Source organism: Limanda limanda, chromosome 1, assembly GCF_963576545.1.
Source record: "Limanda limanda chromosome 1, fLimLim1.1, whole genome shotgun sequence".
Taxonomy (NCBI): Eukaryota; Metazoa; Chordata; class Actinopteri; order Pleuronectiformes; family Pleuronectidae; genus Limanda; species Limanda limanda.
In genome coordinates, this window is record NC_083636.1 from 21,366,183 (window position 1) to 21,386,621 (window position 20,439).

The 20,439-nt window shown below is 43.6% G+C and overlaps 1 protein-coding gene and 1 long non-coding RNA gene across 2 annotated transcripts; one reads left to right on the forward strand and one right to left on the reverse strand.

Annotated features, from left to right (window-relative positions):
* Positions 1-10,831: 10,831 nt before the first annotated feature.
* LOC133006229 (arg8-vasotocin receptor-like) lies at positions 10,832-14,171 on the forward strand. Its single transcript, XM_061075651.1, has 2 exons — positions 10,832-11,783; positions 13,885-14,171. The coding sequence occupies exons 1-2, from the start codon at positions 10,832-10,834 to the stop codon at positions 14,169-14,171; spliced, it is 1,239 nt and encodes a 412-aa protein (XP_060931634.1).
* Positions 14,172-18,169: 3,998 nt separating this feature from the next.
* Positions 18,170-20,432, reverse strand: LOC133004643 (uncharacterized). Its single transcript, XR_009678339.1, has 2 exons — positions 19,357-20,432; positions 18,170-18,822 (listed from the first exon to the last, which is right to left on the reverse strand). It is a non-coding gene; the product is annotated as an uncharacterized LOC133004643 (long non-coding RNA).
* Between the last annotated feature and the right edge of the window lie 7 nt (positions 20,433-20,439).

The following is a 20,439-nucleotide window of genomic DNA, read 5'->3' on the forward strand; positions in this document are numbered from 1 at the left end:
TCCTTCTAGCATTTCACATCATATTTCATATCGTGTGCTGTACTATGTGCTGTGAGATCTGAGCAGTGGAGTAGTGTGGATCGGTTGTTTCTTTCCAAAGAGACAAAGAGATGCTGAGTCAATAATGTGTTTTGTTGATCTGATTGACGGGAACATAACAACACCAACATACAGCTGAGCAATAGAGAGAACGAGAGCCTGAGAAGCTCATCTATTGTGTGGAATTGAAAAGGTATTATCATATATAGTCTATATTTATTGTATTATATCAAGCTGGCAGCATTAAAAATAATTCGATTAACTTTGAGCGGTTTTTGTTTGCAGTGTTCCCACAGATATATCGATTCTGGAGCAGATTTACTGCTTATTATTTATCTTTTGTTTCCTAGCTGAACGTCCATATCTGTCCCTGAGCATATCCTGTAATGAATCAGTGGTTAAAAGCCGTCTGGACCAATGAGTGTGGTATTAATCTGGATGCAGGTTTAGACCGAGCTGCAGTATAATTTTAGAAAGTGTGTGAGTGAATTCATCTTTTCTCATGAGCCACGAAGAGAAGAACCGCTCCATCACGTCTCCTCTGGATCAAGACACATCACTAAACCTCTGTCCTCCATCTTTAGAAACGACTTTCACCTCGTGCGCGTGTGTGAACTCGGGGGCACACCAGGTGGGATCGGCTGACAGAAGAAGAACGATGGAGTGAACATCGATCAGAGCGTGACAGACTTATAGTGAAAGGGTGGGAGAGGACATCTGAAGAACAGGATGAGACAACATGACCTCTGACCCCCTCCAGCCTAGTCTGGCCCAGATGTCAACATCCCGTGGTACAGTCCCATTCTAATGCACTGGGATTTACATCATAAGGGAAACAGATCACGCACTCTCACACACACAGACAAACACACACAGTAAAAACACACAAAGAGGCTTCAGACTAATAAAACACGGGACAGAATCAGAGACAAGCTGGAAAGCGTGTAAGAGAGAAATGGATCTAAACCTGTTTACAAACCGAGCAGCAGGTATTTGAGTGATTGGTCACAGTCTTTACGTTTCCTCGAACCTTATTTATCTCACAGCTTCTGCAAAGCCGGTGATTTACAGTTTTAGAAAATACTTCAGTAGTTAATCATGTCTCGGCCGTGGATGGATTACAGGACGGCCCCAGCCCAGGGGCCCCCTGACCTCTGGGGCCATGGAGCTTGTCTATCAAAACACAAGGTAACAAGACATAATGAAAAACACACCACGCAGCCACAAAGAGGCAACAATAAAGAGACAAAAGATGACAACAGAGAGACACAAAACAACCACCATCTCTTTTTTATCCACTGTGTGTTTTTACAAAGGTGCTTTTCAATTATTTTGTGTTCAGGTGTCGCGTCTATAAAACCGATTTAAAGAACTCAATTATCTCTGAAAACACAGGCTCCTCTCGGCTTCGGGACAAATAATGTGATTAGGTTTGTTGAGGGGAAGTGGAATTACAAGCTGGACTGCTGCTGCCTTACAGCTCTACTGGTTAACGTGCAGCACCCCATATTGTTTTTATGTTTCTATCCATCCATCTGTTAAACCTGGAGTCTGGCATGTATTTAAAAAACCTTCCTCCATCCCTGTGATGAACTAGAGGATGTGAGACGATGCCTCCTCCTCCTTCTCCTCTTCCTCCTCTTCCTCCTCCTACTCCTCCTCCTCCTCCTCCTCCTCCTCTCTCTGCCACACTTGTTGAAAACATAATAAACGGCCCTTCTCCCACATTCCAGTATTCCCACTGCAGGGATTAACCAGAGTGCAGCTCGGGCATGTGAGTGTGAAATATCCGAAGCCAAACCACTGGCTGTGGTCTCACAGGTCACCAGATCAGGTTCGGAGAAATCAGGTCACTTTAGGAACCAAACAAACCGTCGCTCTGTGATAACACACATCTGACAGAGCGATTCAGATTCCTGCTCTGCGTGGGCAGCGGGAGGTTGAGGTTTCGAGCAGAATATCTTAACAACGATAACCAGGTAATTTGGTGCAGACGTTCCTGCTCCCCTCGGGATTAACCGCGATAACTTTGGTGATCCATTGATTGTTCCTCCGGCGCCACCATCAGGTCAAACAGTTGTTACCCGACCCTTCAAACCAGGGGGGAAAGTCTCTCCTCGTCAGAGAGATGACTCCAATCTGATCTGAACACACACATATGAAACACATGTAGATGTAAATCTGTCAAACTTACAACTATTAGAGGATCAATCGTCTTTAAAAATGAATTCAGCGGCTCAACAAATATCTTAACCCTGTTCAGTAGTTTAACCTTTTCCTGTGTCAATGTGCCAGTTAAAGCTTGATGAGCCGTGCAATGAGAATAAGAAATAAATCCAGTTTGAACCAATGATATTGTTTTTATTTAGCTGTTTGTTGACTTTCCCTCAACAAACTTTATATATATAATAAGTCAAGTAACATAATATCCTTTTAAATTCAAACCTGCCACATCGTACTGACTGAAGAGTAAGAGTTCAGCATGAAACCTGCAGCCGCTTGTGCATCTTCTGAAATATGCATTTGATTATCCTCCCTGCTCCACTTTAACTTGCTGTCACGGAGGCGTTTCACTGTAACGTCTCTTTCTCGCTGACATTTAGAATCTTTCTTCTCGCTTCACGCACAGAAACCCGGTGAACTGCAATTTAAACAAATGCTTTGACCATGTCGCCCTCGCTCGTTCTCCTCGCTCCTTATCTCCTGCCTCCTCAAATATAATTGTCACTGTGTTAATTAACCCAGGCGCCCACGATTTGTCCTCCGCACACACTTTAATTTGATTTAAATTGCATTTTCCGTGTCTAAATGATGGAGACTGGGACAGACGGACATCAGGACCCATTTCTCTCTCTTACTAACCATTCAAAAATCCACTGATTACAGCTTCTTTCCTTCCTTGATTTGAACTGTGACCTTAAACACTTAGTCCATTAAGACTTGTGACTTCTTCTCTGAATGACTTGTCACTGATAAAATCCAGAACATGTTTCCTTGGCACTTTAATTGGTCCGATCCTTTTCCTCAGACGTCAAACCGCACTGTGGCAGAACGTGTGCCGGCCTCGTCTCTGTCTCCATCATGTGAACCCGTTAAGTGGATTAGCTCCTGGCAGCGATGGGAGCAGATGAGTTTGGACAGATTTTCCCAGTGGAGCCGCTGATCGGACTAACTCCCTGTTATCCTGTCTGCGCAGCTGGCTGCACACACACACACACACACACACAAACACACACACACACACACCTCATGTACTTTCATGTCCCACCGTCAGACACAGCACAGGACTGAGCCCAGACACACAACCGGAGCTCCCACTGTATATATGAACACAGGGAGCTCACAGGACTGAGTGACCCCCCTTCACACTATCCCGGCTCAGCTGCTGATGTAAATTAAAGTTGTATAAATGCCCCCCCCCCCCCCCCCCCCACATGCCTTGGTGAGATAACACACAAACCAGCTGGGATTGAATTAACTTTGTCTGAGCGGACATAAATATACAGATGAAGTTAGATGTGTAGATGTTAAACCTGAGGAGTATTATATAGAGAACCACGTTTTAATAATAATAATAATACTACTGTACAAAACTACCAGTTAGATTATACACGTGATTCAACACCAGAGGAACATCTGGAGCACATGTTGTTCTAGACTCCGTACGGAGGAAGGTTTATTCACAAATGAAATGAGTCATGTTGTGAAAAGCTCTTTGTGAGACATATTCCTGAGATTGATCAGTGAACTACTGCTAATGCTAATCTATGAAGCATAACCTTATTGTTTAATGATTTTCAGAAGGCTCAGTAGTGTCCAAATGCTTCTGAGGACACTGTTGTAGATGCATGTTGCTGATGAGTGTCTCTGTGAGTCGTGCCTCTGTCTCTGTCAGAACTGAAACCTTGAGTGAGGACATGTTTTCAGACTTGTTCTATTTATCATTAGCTGCATGAAAAGGATGAAAAATCTAAAAGTAAAGTGATTGAAAAGTCTTTTGACAAACCAAGTGGGAGCTGTGTGTGGATTCAAAACCAAACAGCTCATTCAGCTGATTATATAAACACAATAAACCTGAAAACATCTCGTTCCAAACAGCGTACTTCATCTCTTATGGACATCATTTACAATCACAGAAACACTGAAGTCATTGCTTCACAGAAACACATGAATCCGTCAGAAGAATCTACAAAAGCTTGTTTTGGTAGATACTAAAGGAAGCGAGGACATTTTGTTCTTCTTCTTATAGTTTCAATGTCGGTTTAACGGTTCAGTAAAATCTTGGTTTTGGGGTCTGACATGTATTTGAGGAGTGTTAGGTTAATTTAAACAATATGCAAGAGTCATCACATCCGACATGTGCACAAGTTCAAATCCAACCCAGGCTGAAGTCGGCTGTTTCCAAAACATCACGAGAACAGCAACACACAGAGCCGAGCGGAAATCTGTCAGGAGCAGTTTATTTTAACGTAAGTATAAGTCACAGGTTTAAAATTATGTCCACGAGTGGCAGGGATGAGAAAAATCCATAAAAGGCTAAAGGCAACAGAACAATACATCAATTTCTATTTAGATCACAAAAGGTTTCTGTCCTTCCAGATTAAAACAGAAACCTCTCTTTTAATGTGGATGCAACAGTGATGCATCTCAAACCTGCAGGATACGTCACATGAGTTTCGGCTTCTCACTGTTACGTTTGTCTCAGGCTGTTTATCGAAGGGATCTCAGAGTTAATAGATGGGGAATCAGACGATAGAAGAATCAAGAGACGTGACCAGAAAGTCACAAGATGGGATGGACTGAAGGTCAATATCGTCAATTCATAGAGAAGGAGCATGAAATCCAGCTGCTCAGTGACACAGACCGACAGACATACAGGACAGGAAGTGTCGAGGCAGGTGAAGTGTTGAGACTTTCACACAGTCATTCATTCACAGATATTCAGTGGAGTTTACGCCGTGTGCAGGAAGTGACCCAACAGAGCAGCTGAGCTCAGGGTTTGCGTCTCCAGCGTCTGCTACGGCCATTTTCCATCTACCCGCCGGATGTCTCTGGACCACACACACACAGACACACACACACACACAATCTGTTTCTTATCTCCCATCACCTGCGCTTCCCCACCCAACTGTTCCCAGTTATCTCATCTCCCAGTCCAGTCTTTAAACACAACGCTGTCATCAGCTACTCAACGGTTCGTCTATTTTTGTTCTATGTACGTGTTGCTTTTCATAACCTGTTGTGGTTCCCTGCCTGCTTGTCATCCTGTCGGCCTTTCAGCTTGTTATCGTGTATTACAGTGTGTGTGTGTTTGTGTGGGTGTCTTATATGTTGCAGGTGGAAGAAGTAAAACTGTGAATAATACAAGAACAAATAAACCCTGCAAAATGTAACTAAATAATCAAGAGTAAAGGTTCTTATTGTTTTTCCCTGTCACCGATATTATAATACATGATGTTATTAGAGCAGCAATTTCTTTTTTTAATATCTTTAACTGGATCCTCCTCTAGCTTTAATCATTTTTGTGTTCGGTTTGGTTCAAACTTTATCTTTGCACATTTAAAAAGACATTTCAGTGAAAGTCCAAGGTTTCGTCACTAATTGCAATTCATTGAACAGGTTCGGTTTATTCTCAGCTGCGTGAAGGTTTTTATTAATTTGTTCTCTTTATGTTTCTCTCGCTCCTCTCATGAAAAAATGTGTTCTCTCCTTTTTACCTGTAATTTGCTCCCGGATGAAAAACCACCAGCAGCAGTATCATCAGAGGCAGCATTACCATGGAAACCTGACTTTAATATCACATCTTACCTAAGAAATCAATGTGAGTTGGATTCTTGCTGCAAACACAAGTGAAGAAATACTGAAACTTTAGTGTTTTAACATGTTCAAGGTGCAGTTGCAACAAAGAAGAACTGATATAGTACTGATAATCATTTTTATTATATAACATAGTTTCTACCCTCACAAATACAGCATTTGGAGCAATGAGGATAAACGTCTATAACACAAATCAGTCCTTTGACTTTTATGATTAAAATATAAGTACAGAATAATTACCCAGGAAATATTTGTGCAAAATAAGGTGCAAGTAATCTCAAAATATTGCAATGTTCATATTATTATTGTCAAATATAATTCAACCTTTTTATTCCGACTCTCACAGGCGTTGTGTGCAGCGATCAAACTCAATATCCCATTTCTGTTGGAACTGCACTTTTAGTAAAATAATTGACTGAATAATTCTATTAATAATCATCTAATATCAAATGTACAAAACACATGAGCTCAGATCCTTATTATGTAAAAAAAATATCCCTACACAACCGAGGCATAAATGACCTTTGGAGAGTTTGGTGTCAAGAGCCTGTTTTTATTGAGCGACAGCTTTAGATATGATATTTAATCTGCTGGATACTCAAGGATTTTATAATAACGTGACGTCAGGTCTGTAAATAGACTTTTCTACACTCTCAGCTCCCACACATATCAAACACACACATATCACACACACATATCACACACACATATAACACACATGCAGAAACGATATCCGCTGCTGAAGCAGATTGACACCAAATATAGGCCGGGGAGGTTTCCGTGGCTGAACTCTCTCAAACGCAGAGAAGCTTATTGTTTTGACAGTCGTCTTTTCTCACGAGGAATGTGTTTCTCCAGCATCGGATAAGAACACGGTGACAAGTCCTGCACGTTCAGAGCAGGAGACCATTCTCACTCAGAGACTTTACTGCCATTATCTGAGTTTAAATACTTGAAATACTCCACTAATCTCACAAGGAAATGTTGTTTCTGCTGTTATTTTCTGAAATGCATCATTTTCTCAAACAGTCTCGGCTCAGTGATACTAATTTGAAGCTATTAAACCGGATTTATTATTTTTGAAAAGCAACAAAAATAGAAAAAGAATTCAGAGACTGCCTCCATGTTGTTTTCCTTTCCTCATTTCATCCCATTAGAACCATTAGCTTCACCAGGCCGGTGTCCACAGGCTCACAAGCACCCAGTCGTCTGTCCCACTCTGCTGGGAATGAATCTGACGTCCTCCAGCGACAAGTCATTAAAGTGTCGGGAGAAAATAATCATTTGTTTTCCATTTGCCCGGCACTGGTTTAACTTATGTTCAGAGTTCCAGTCCATCACAGGTCATATCTGTTTATTTCCTCTTTCTCTGCGCCAACTAGCTTCTTATTTTGCCCCGAGGACCGTTACTGATTTAGTTTAGAATTACAGCAGCATCCAAACTGGACCCAGTGAGATAATAGAGGAGCCCAGCACTGTTTGGGATAATAAAGCTAAGAGGAGCTAAGCTCAGAGGACCAATAAGGGGGATTTATCTGTCTCACTGCAGGGAGACTGGTCCTGATGGGGCTGGAGCTCCACACCAGTGATCCATCTGGAGCAGATTCTTCTGACTCCTCACAATCCATTTCAGAACAAAAACCTAATGGAGATGAAGTTCAGCATCAGCCGTGGACATCTGTGCTCGTACAAACACACGGGGTCGTACGGTGATGATAATTAAGAAATACTCCAAATGGTAAATATCCGCACCAGGTCCCAGCTGCTGTTAAAATCGTTCCATTTAAATAATGAATCATTGGTATCGTGTTTATAAATAATACAGTTCTCTGATGTCTGTGGATAAAACACACAATAAACAATGTTTAACATGAAGTTGACAATGGTGATGATATCGTTTTCGATAATTCCTTGGCCACAATAACTGTTTTGTGAAAATCTGATATCATGAGAAAAGACAACAGATCGACAGATTATGAAACCGATTGCGTTCACTAAAGAATCTGAAGAATGTTTCATGTTGGATTGATTTGTGTCTTTTTAGTGTCTTTGTGTTTTTGTTCCTTTTACGATAATAAAACTAAGTGGAACAATATGTTTCCTGCGTCAGTGACGTGATAAAGAAAGCAGAAAGCGAACGTTCATGTGTGATTAAATAACGAACATGTGTCTGTCCCCAGTGAGACCAGTATCTGAGTCTTATCAGACACTGCGTGCACCAGCCTGGGTTATGTATCATTATTACGTGAGTCCGACAGGTTTCATAATCACACTGTAATAAATCTGGAACTCCTGACAGCCCCTGACGATTACTCGCCATTGTTTCAACGCAGCATTATATAATGTTCTGCATCAGCAGCCTGACATGAAAAACACTCGGTCTGCGTGACTTCCAAATCCCTATCCCTCTGCTCGGGCTGCTTGCATATAGATTGAACATTAAGATACTAAGTTGAGGCCTTGTAAGGCAGCGAGGGCAAGAAACGATGTTGTGCTTCACTCCGGTGTCAGAGGAGGAGATTCTGCCACAGAGGAGGAGGAGGAGGAGGAGGAGGAGGAAGAGAGAAGACAATTAGTGTAGTTCTCACATCGTACTGGAAAGTACTGTATGTGCAGGAAAGATAGAAGTGGTACCAGCTGTCCGAGCGTTTATTATTAGTGTTCAATATATTACAACAGTTAATGAACAATTAAAGAAAAATGCAAAAAGAATTGTTGGAAGTTCAAGTTTAAAGAATCTTACACGAATCCCTGGAAAAGTTTTACATCGTTTTTACAACTCAGATATTATATGGACTGAAGAAACATGACAGAACATAATAATAAATGTTGGAGGTTATGAGTGTTTTGTTGCTGCAGTCTTCCCCCCCGACAACACGTCCACGTCAGACGTTGTCCACAAACCAATCAGAGTCAAGTACGAAGTTGATTCCATTAAATTCAATTAATTTGTGTCTGTATAATGCCGAATCCTAATCCACATTATTCAGAGGTTCTTTACACAGAAGGTGAAGACGACAGGACGCATGTCAGACAACATTCTTTCGTCCCTGAATAACAACGTGAAACCACATGACCACAGAAAACGTCCTGAGTGGATTTACGGATGTTTATTTGCAGTGTACGGTGGAGATAATCATATTCTCAGAAAACATGTGTCATGTTAAATCTAAAAACCAGAGCATCAAGTCTGTGTGTTCAGATTTGACCGAGTTATGAGACAGATCCCAGAGATCTGCCGCTCCGGGTTCTGCGTTTAAAAGCCCCTGTGAGCTGCGACTGTTGATTGTGTTGATAAGACGGGAAACTGCAAAAACTAACTTCCTGTTATTTTCACAACCTCTGCATGCAGCTCCTGTCTCTGCCTGACCTCTCTCTCTCTCCCTTCGAGCCCAGCACGGTCTGAACACACAGCCCAACACAAAATGTGCAACTTCAGTTTTACAGGTTTAGGAAACTTTACAGGGGATCGCAGAGAGAAACTGTTTTCTTAGGGGGGGCGAGGGGACGCAAGTTAAACACAATTTACACAGGGTTAACACGACAGGTGGGGGGTGGGCTGGGGGGAGACAGATGTTTCCCTAGGGGGCGCAGGAGAGTTAAACAGGAGACATATAAGCAACGTGAGTGGAATAAAACATCCTCCTCAGTCTCTGTGATTTACAGTCAGAGCAGGTAAATCCACCCACTTCCTCTGGAGACAGGGATCCAGGAGCTTCACTGTCAGAGCTGTGAATAGTTTCTGAGCCTTGTTGTTAATTCAGAGACTCGATTCACAACAACGATCATTCAGAGTGATTTTTCCTTTGTGGGGATTCTTGAAGAGAAGCTGCGACTCGGAGGCTCCGTGTCCCGACGACGCAGCCGCTTGTTTTCTCGTCCGAGGCTGAGAAAACAAACGCTGTCCCTGAGGTTATCACCACATAAACACACTGATGCTGCACAGACTCACTTACACACACACACACACACACACACACACAGCATGTCAGGGTCAGACTCAACACAAGGTTAAATCAATATCCACGTGAAGGAGCGGTTTTAACTAAAGGCTAATTTGACATGACGACTCAACTCTTACTTTAGGGAGTTTCTTTCTGATCGGTTTGGCTCAAAGATGAACAGATTGGATTTCAGGGGTCAGAGGTCACGGTTGACCTCATACAAGTCATTCAGGACTAAACAAACTGCAACGGTCGGTGAAGGCTTCTACTGTGCAGGAACTTCACTTCTCTGTGGACAATGTGAATCGGCTCCGGGCAGCTTCAGTCAAAGAGAATTCAGGGGCCACCACAGGGGCCACATCTAGCTTGGGGGAAAGTGGCGTGGGTTGGTTTGGGTCGGTTGACGAAAGTCACGTCACAGATCATTAAAATTCAGCCTCATTAGTGCCTCACACTCATTAGTCCTGCTGAGACGGATCCCACAGTTCATCCTGGAGGGAATGGGAATGTTTATCACCAACATCTTTTACAGCCAAGAAAAATAAAAACATGAATTCATTGATTTTTCATACATTCAGGAGATCCAGAGCCTCCTCCCAGCATGTCCACTTTATCCTGTTAGGGGTCTGGATGGTGGGAGGGAAGAGGAAGTGTGTGTATGTGTGTGTGTGTGTGTGTGTGTGTGTGTGTGTGTGTGTGTGTGTGTGTGTGTGTGTGTGTTGTTATAAAGTAGGGGAGGGGGCTGGTCTCTGTTCTGGTCGCGGGGAGCAGGAGCTTAAAAGCACCGGGAGCAGCAGCAGCGGATCCAAACCCGGAGTCTCTGCTCATCACAGGCGGAGAACTAATAGATTTAGATCTTTTTTTATTATCATCATTGTTCCCGGTTCCCTCTTCGAGCCTCCCCCCGGTGCTCGCCCTGCACATGTCGGTGTAACGAGGGGTTTGCCAGCCTCAGTCTCCGTTGGGCACGGTTACGCACGGGTGGCACCCTGCTCCGTGCGCCCTGGACCCGGGACCCGGGACCCGGCACCATGCTCTTCCCCGGGGACACCTCCTGCAACATCACGGCCGGAAACTGCACCCGAGGCTTCGACCTGGACCCCGGACCCCCCGCGGGGAACCTCAGCGGCAGGAGGAACGCCACGGACCCGTTCGGACGCAACGAGGAGGTGGCCAAGCTCGAGATCACCGTCCTGAGCCTGTCCTTCATCGCCGCGGTGGTCGGGAACCTGTTCGTCCTGCTGGCCATGCAACGGACCCGGAGGAAGCCCTCCCGCATGCACCTGTTCATGAAGCACCTGAGTCTGGCGGACCTGGTGGTCGCCTTCTTCCAGGTGCTGCCGCAGCTCTGCTGGGAGGTCACCTACCGCTTCTACGGGCCCGACGTCCTGTGCCGCATCGTGAAGCACCTGCAGGTCCTGGGCATGTTCGCCTCCACCTACATGATGGTGATGATGACCCTGGACCGCTACATCGCCATCTGCCACCCGCTGCAGACCCTCCAGAAGCCCACGCAGCGCGCCTACCTGATGATCGGCTCCACCTGGTTCCTCAGCCTGGTCCTCAGCAGCCCACAGTACCTGGTGTTCTCCCTGAGCGAGGTGCGAGCCGGCTCGGCCGTGTTCGACTGCTGGGGCCACTTCATCCAGCCGTGGGGCGCGCGGGCCTACATCACCTGGTTCACCGCCGGGATCTTCCTCGTGCCCGTGCTCGTGCTCATGCTCTGCTACGGGTTCATCTGCAGAGCCATCTGGCAGAACCTGAGGTTCAAGACCCGCAGGAAGAGCGTGGGGGCCGTGGTGGAGTCCACGAAGACCGGGATCCTGGGCCCGAGCTCCGTCAGCAGCGTCAGCACCATCTCCCGGGCCAAATTACGCACGGTGAAGATGACTTTCGTGATCGTGGTGGCGTACGTGGTGTGTTGGGCGCCGTTCTTCACCGTGCAGATGTGGTCCGTGTGGGATGAGACCTTCTCCTGGGACGGTGAGTGTCTCCATCTGAGTCCAGGGTCCAGGGTCCAGTCAGTAACTGAGTCCATGCGTCTTTAGGACGAGTGGAATCTGTTGCAGCCAGTTACGCACAGACACCTGAACATGAAGAAGTAGTTTTAAAAACACGCGAAACCTCTGAGCAATCAAATGAAAATTCATCTCTGAACTTGTTTTATTCGATTTGATTCTAGAAGCCGATAGGAAATTATCCGGTTACATACAAATCTGGAATTGCTCCAGAAAATAGATTTTTCTATTGCAACCAAGGGAAGACGCTGATTTCTTTTAGCTTTAGAAACTAGTAAAAGGTGGATTTCACTCCATCCAGGTGGTAAAACTAATCATCAGGGGCCTGGGCAGACTGAAATGTTTCATGGTCCCCAGAGGATGAATCTGATCCTCTGACTTTTCACCTCCAGTGCTATTAGCATTCCATACGTGAACATCTGTGTTGGAAAAACCATCCTTTTCTCCACTTTTCCCAGACGGGTTTGGTTTTTACATTTTCACAGATTTCTCAGAGAATAGTTCAAGGTTCTTGATTAAAAAAGGATAAATATCTCCATGTGATTTGTTGCAGCTTGATTGAATTTCAGGAACTGTTTCGAGCTCTAATGAGTGACAGTTAATTACATCTTCTTATTTGACCAACTCATCAGTTATTCTCTCTGTGCCTCCTCTGCGGGAATTAACAGTATTCTTCAGATTTGTTGGTATAAACCTCCTGGAACTAAAGATAAACAAAATGGAAATTAATTCTGCACTTATTGCATCAAACAGATGAATTTAATCTTCACTATATTTGTTATTATAATGACTTGAATTTAATTGAGCCCTGCAGCTAACACACACTAATTAGCAGCATTCGTTAATGAATTGGCTCATGTGGACGTCTGGTCGATAGCATTTCCACTTTTTCAAAGTGAATAATTCAGGAAGCAGATGCATAGTAATCACACTGCCACAATGATTGAGTTTTCATTTAATGTCCTCTTTGGAAGCGTTTCATCAAGATCTAAACTTTTCAATCTGCTCATTAAAATGCATAAAAACCTGTAAAGTGGAAACATTTCAGCTGGGAACTCTTCCCACAGTCACAGAACGCATCTGATTGATCTGAAGTGCAGCCGGCGGAGTGTGAGCGGGGGGGATACAGATATGACTCTCAGGCCTCGACGTGTTGGAAAATGAAAAACCGTCCTCAGTGAGCCTGAGGAATTTCATTACATCGTTCAAAGCCTCTGTCTCAGGGCTGCTGCCGTCAGGTGTTTCTCAACCTGGACGAGTTCAGAGGAACTCGCTCTTATGTGAAAATGAAAGAAACTGGATCATCAGAAGCTTCAATCAGAAAAAATTGAAAAGCTCAGGTCACAAAGGTTTTTCTGTGCGTGCAGAGAAATCCAAATGAGGCCGGTTCTCCGAGTGTATTCCTGATCTTTGACCCACGCAACTGGGAAAAACACAAATGAATAAAATCACACCCCCATCACTCACTGCTCCCACTCCACACTGGGCTCACAGGTCGGATCATATCGTGACCGGTCGTGAACACTTCCACGGTCTCTTTATTACCTGAATCGTAGAGATTGTGATATTTAGTGACATTGAATAAACCAACTCGAGCTGTCCCCAAATCAGCTGCTGCAATAAATGATATAAGAAATACCTCAATAAAATTCTAATTACTATCTCACATCCTGTCGTTGCGTGATTTAAATGTTTGTGAGCAGCACGGAATCCGCAGCCTGACCTTATCTGCCATCCATCAGGCCTGTGATTGGTGCACGTGCACAGTGTTCTTTACTGTCAATGGCTTCTTGAGCTGCTTTCAAGTGATTACTGGACTCAACAGCCTCTTCTCTCTGGTAGCGACTCCCTGCAGAGGCATTTATCGATGGTAACAGAAGCTTCCAACCCCAGAAACCCTGTATTTTATTCTAACGTCTTACATGACAGGCTCAAACTGGAAAGTAAATGTTTATCAGGCAGGTGAGAGACTCAGAGCTCGAGTACGACTCCCTCCAGAGTAAACCCCTCAGAGCAGCTGTCTCTACGTGTGCATCTTAAACCTGAGTCTTTGTGTTTCCCTGCAGACTCTGAGAACACCATCGTGACGCTGTCCGCTCTGCTGGCCAGCCTCAACAGCTGCTGCAACCCCTGGATCTACATGATCTTCAGCGGACACCTGCTCTCGGACTTCGCCGGCAGCCTGCCGTGCTGCCGCCGGCTCAGGAGAAAGTTCAGCCACCAGGATTCGGACAGCAGCAGCCGCCGGACCACGCTGCTGTCCCGCCTGCAGGGCCCGCGCCTTTCAGAGCCGTTCAGAGACTTGAATTCCAACCCTGGGAAACACTGTCAGCAGGTCCCGTCCACATCCTGACCCCCGGATCACTGGAAACAGAGTTTCATCTGCTGGTTTGCAGCAGTGAAGGAAGGTGACCTCATGTGAGGGCGCGATCACAGAGAAAGTTTGTCCACGTTGGTCCGATCCACAGTGGAAACTCAGCGGCAGATTCTGATGCTGGTTCGTTTCCGTTCACGTTCTCACTGGAGATTAAAACAACTCCGGTCACTTTAACTTAAGATATTTACACTTTGTTCTCGTCTGTGCTCGTTGTTGTGATCGTGTCAAATAGATGAAATATGACTGAATGTGAGCATCTGTCCACACTGAGATTCATTTTGAGACGCAAGAGGAAACTACTGGTTTGCATACGTCCACACTCGAGTCTTAATGGGGTCGTTTCCTGTTGAGTTTGAGATTAAAGTGGAGACGGACTGGTCAGCTGCTCGACTGGAGGTGGACTTCAAACCGGGCCGAGAACGTGAAGCGAGAAGAAACTCGTGAAAGCAACAAATGTGACATTGTATAAAATGTAAATTACTGCATCTGGTTGTATTTACTTGTAAATCGGGTTTTGTTTTTATTGTCAAGTTTACAAGCTTATTTTTGAGCACTTCATCTGTGACAAACGATTTTCCTTTTCTCCCGTCGTTCATGTGTGAGCCACTGATCTCTCAGGACGGAGCTCTGGACCTCGTCCAAGAAACCCCCGGCTCTGGAGACTTAACAGAATCAACTCAGTTTGTTTTGGTTTTTCGTGGAATTTATTCACAGTGAGATATCATTGATCCTTTACACACATTTAGTGTTTTTACTGTAATACGCATTAGTATTTCTTTTGACTTGAGACACTTTTATCTAAGAAATGTGCATCTTCTCGCTCGTCAGTTTGAAATGACTCAGAAGAAATCTGCATCTCAACATTATAGGAAATGTACGAGTTGTGGATACACTGATCATACATACTTATGATCAGTTTCTGTGTCGACTTCATGAACTCGTGAGCAAACAGCTTCTCCACAAAGAGACGACACAATGACTCACATGGACTTTAAGTCCAGCTGATCGCTCTCAGCCTCTTTTAGCTCTTTTTGGTCTCCACCACCTCCTGAGGGACACATCCGGCCCTGCAGCTGCTAAACGCTCCAGTTTGTTCACCTGCCAGATTCTCTGCAATGTAGAGATAAGAGTGTTTACATATCACACATGGAATCATTTTATGAGCTGACCGTCAACACCATCTGATCCAGGCTGAAAAAGACCCGGCTCATCGTAAGTGGTCAACAACAAATCAAGTTCAGAATCAGTTCAACCTGTCAGAAACCAGCATGTGTAAAACAATCCAAATATACGTCTTCAAATGTCAGAGAGCTTCTACCTCCACTGCAACAAGACAAGAAACTGGAATCAGAGAACATTTCATTATAAACGAACATTAATTTCTTATTGCAGATTCTTTTCCTGTTCCACTTCTTGCTGATTAATCACCTTTTCACCGCCGTCACCGTCTCTACCATGTTTTCACTGTCCTGAAGTTTAACATCTCACTCAGTTGTACGTTAACATCAGTCACTTTGGCCGCTAGATAGAAAAGATCAATGTATTATTCAATATAAAAGGATGTTGATGAGAATTTAAACTGCACTTTTATTTAAATATAAACAATATTAAGTGGTGAATATACATGTTTGAGTTGATTCTGTGTTGTTGTTGTAAAGATGTTTTTCAGTAACGTAACGTTTTCTGTCCCACTGTAAACTGTTCTAATATTACACATATATATATATATTGCACATGTAAATAAAAGTTATTCCTTCGTATCTTCATATGACTGTTTTCTCCTCAGCATGTACAGAAACACATGTAACCTGTCAACCTTTGCAATTATTCTAACCCCCCCCTCTAGTGCCACCGTCAGGTCAAATGTGTATTCTGTCAAATATTTTTAATACATGACCAACGGTTAAGTATAAAATAAATACTAGAGAGATGTTTGTTTGTATTTTCACCTGTTTTAAATATGTACTAGTATTTTAGTCCTGGTTTGGTCCAGTATGTTCTGGTATTTTACGGCAGGTTTGTTTAAATCTTTATTGGTCTGAGCCTGATTTGTGTTTCCAGTGTTTAATGGAGCTTCGAACCTGGTTTATCTCTTGATGTATGTGGAAGGTGTCAGTTGTTTTATGTGGAACGTGTCAGAACAGAGTCATTGGAACCCTGGACGTGTCTGACCTTCACGCTGTGAGGAGAACAACACATGAGTCACGCTGACACTGAGCAGATCGTGCAGGACCTGGACCTCGGGGGGGGATCCAGGCCGACCCGGGGAACTCAGGGGATGATGTGAAACAGCTGAGAAACAGAAACACGTTCATCTTCCACAACGTAATTCAAACCAGAGACTGTTGTTGTTGAGCCGACTCAGAAACAGGAAACTTTTTCAGTTACCAAATTCTCGGTGGTAGGAAGTACTTTTATTCAGATACTGCATTAAAGTACTTTAGTTGAAGATTTCCATTCAATATTTAGACTTATTGTACTTCTCATACATTTAGTTGTGAGATGAAGTTACATATAAGGATTTTACATATAAAAACGCACTGTTTAGAGATTCATTGAATCATCAAACACTATTTAAAGCAGAAGTTTTTATTCATTTGATACAGGATTGTCTGTCGATCATGACGTCATCAAATAACTAAATAAAACCAAACTTATCAGAAACATGAACACGTGTGATGGAAAGGACAGAAACCGTCTTTGAGAAATGTTTATTTAATGTCACTTCGGCGCCAGATTATTCCGTCTTCTATGGTATTCAGTGTGTAGCTTAACTCGCTATTTTCATGCCTCGTGGATTATCTTCTAACAATTGTCTGTTCCTCAAACCAGAACCCTGGTGTGCCTCGCCGCTCAGCTCTTCTACCTGCCGTGTTCTCTGCCAGCTACCTGCTTGCTATCTGCCTGCTACTTGCCTGCTACCTGCCGGCTACCTGCCGCTTCAACCTCTCCAGCCAATAAACACCATTTATATACTACCATCTACTTTCCGTGTCTGCTTTGGGGTCAAAACCTGTACTAAACCGTAACAGTAATGTCGTCACTCTTCATAGTTTATTTGGGAGTTTAGGTGATTTAGATCCTCCACAGGCTGAAACCATTGTTTTTCCACGTCTGCTTTGAAGGATGTTCACGTTACTACAGAATCCGTCTCATTGTCCACACGGAAGCTTTTCATCAACGAGCCGACGGCAGGCCTTCATCGTTTACTCTTCCTCCGATAGAACGCCGGAGTGAAACAGGAACTTCCAGGTTCTGTTGTAGAAGTGAGAAAACCTCAAACATCTAAATCCCACAGGACACTTATCACCTGAAGCTGTATAAACACTTCCTGTTGATACATTAATATTTACGTTTCCAAATAAGATGGATCTTTATCATCGCTGTATTTGGGCAGAAAAAGCCCCAAATTAATAATTTAATAAAATGTAATGCACATCCTCTTTAAAGGCAACTTTTACTTTAATAAAGTATCTGGTACCATCTATGATAGTAACTTAATATTAAGGTTATTTAATGGTGTTTATTTCTTTCATAGTTACGATTCTACGACAAAGTATTGGGGCCATGTTGAAGGAAAACATTTCTGATAAGAAAAAAAGTCAAATTTCTTGGCTACATGTCAAAGTTAGTGGAGGGAAATCAGAAGAATATTTTCTTATTTCCTAAAAATAATTTATTTATGTACCAGAGCTTATTTCCTGCTGTGGAGTAAGACTCACTCCTGGGAATCGCCAGATTTAGAGTGTTTGAAGCGTTCTGCGTGTCACAGTGAGTTTTCATGATGAGGTTCTCCTGAAGCGTGAGTGGCAGGAGGATAATCAGAACCAGAACCGTGGGAGGGGGGGGGGGGGTCGTCTTATATCACAGAACACAGAGAGTTTACATGAACACTGTTCAGTCAGAGTGTTTGCAGGAGGTTTAGCTCGGGACTGACGGAGCTGATAAAATGCTGTCACTGGATACTTCGGTGCCTCCGTCGAGTTTCTTTAATTTCCACAAGTTTCATCTGAAAACATTCCAGGATATTAAAAGGAACCCGAGTGTTTCCATTCAAGTGTTTTGCTTGCACGGGCGGTGAAGCCTCTGAAATAGAACGCGGCTTAACTCCGGACACAAAAACACTGGAACCCGGGACACAGGAATAATAAAAACAGAGAACTTGCACGCTGGTGTAGAATCCAGACAGAGGTGCTCATCGGTTTTTACAAGAGTGTGATTAAAAAACACAACATCCATCATCTTATATGATACGTTAAAGATTAATTCAGTCTCTGATGGAGCAGAAAGGCGGGAAACAGCCGCTGTGAAAGTACGTTTATAAAGATAATTTTAAATCTGACAGACCATGAGTGGGTTTTAAAAGTTTGTCAGCCAGTGATAAATCCAGATCTCTACCTTCTCCTTCATGACGCACTGTGAACTGAAGCTTATCTGAAGGCTGCTCCAAACGCTCCAGTGGAAAGTTGCCCACGTGATCTGATCAAAGCAAAGTGATGGGAGGCGGCTGCGTCCTGTGTGGGCGCTGAACCGTCTGCAGACTCCATCCTCCAGCTCCGAGGAGCAGATCAGGGATTCTCCACCTTCTCTCATGCAGGTGTCACAATGAGACGTTTGGAAAGAAGCTCTGTTAAAAAGAAAATGTCATAAAAAGCTAGGAGTTGTTAAAAATAAAAAGGCTACAGAGGCAATCGTCCAATCAAAATCAAAAACATGAACACTTGAAAACACATCAGGGTGAGAAGAACTACATACAATGAACATTTATTTGACGTGCTCTTAGTTTTGTCTTCGTCCTATTTGCTAACATGGAGGCAGAGTTTATGGCCTGTACTGTAGCCAGCCACTAGGGGGGGATCAAGATTGTTTGGCTTCACTTTTGTCGTAATGTCGTCGACCTAAACAGTTGATGATATATATAATATATATATGCTGTACAGTGTATATAATACGTGTAGTATATAGTATATGAGTGAATGGAGCCCGTCTCATTTCTCTGCAAGCAGCAGCCGAGGTCAGGTTATAGATACAGAACTGAGCAGCTGCACGTTGTTGTGTCTACGCTCAGGAAGAGGAAGCAACTCTTTTCTAAATTTTATCAGAAACAAGACGTAAGAACACAATGTGATTGAGGCTGAACCAACCAATAGGAAGCGAATACCTCCATGTGACGGCGGCTGCAGCCTTTCATGGACGTGCTGTCTGAACGGGTGAAGCAGGGTGAGGGAGATTCAATCAGGAGCTGTGGAGACATCTTCAGACTTGGGGGACATCTTCAGACTTGGTTGGTATATTATATTCTGGTCTCTTTGATTCGTCGAGTCTTCAGTAACTCTCCTGCTCATCAGCTGCTGCCTGAGTTCTGCTCCCACCCGCTTCCAGTCCAGAAAAGCTCCATCACAAATCAGCAAAGTCAGGAATAGGATCTGAAACACAGCTAAGAGCCGGTGAGTTGGAACTTTAGAGTCATTCTTTTGTTTTTGCCTGAAAGTGTCCGTGCTTGACGAGATCATAAAGAAACTATTTCGACTATTTGACTGTGAAAAACAATCATAGGCCTGTGTGTGTGTGTCGAAATTGATTTGTTTGAATCCAAACTGAATGAGCGGAAATAAAAGGAAGTGAACTGAGCTGTAGTGAAAGTAGGATTTAATGTATTTAGTGTGTACTGAGTTTGTTCACCAGCGGTCGGTGAGTTTCCGAGGGGACATCAGGGTGTGCACGGAGGACGCGGCAGCCGCCACCTGGTTCCACACTGACCTCGGTGTAATCTGCAGTTTAGACTGGGAGCCTGAGTTTAAAAAATTATGTTTTTTTTCTTTTTCAAATTGATGTGAATGTGCCAACAAGGGAAACAATCGGTCCACAGCTGAGGTTAAAACTAAACAATGAACAATTTGTTTTAAAAATGTGATGTTCTCCTCCAGGGCGTCAGCTGGAGTCAAAGGCAGATAACAGACAGATTTACAGTGTGTTGTTTCTTTTACTGGGTTCATGTGTGAGTGGACTGATGGTGAATGGATCCAGAAAGTTCAACATCACGACTGATAAGGTCAAATCAGAGGAGATTAAAGAAGCTTGAGCATAAATGCTCCTAGATTAATGTGCTAAATAGTAAAGTATGATGTGTCGGTGCTGACGTTCATGTGAGTTAATGTTCTTTTGAGGAATTTCCTACTGATATCTGAAGTGATTCTGAGACAGAACTCAGAGGACATGAAGAAAATTCCTCTCAGACTTCAGA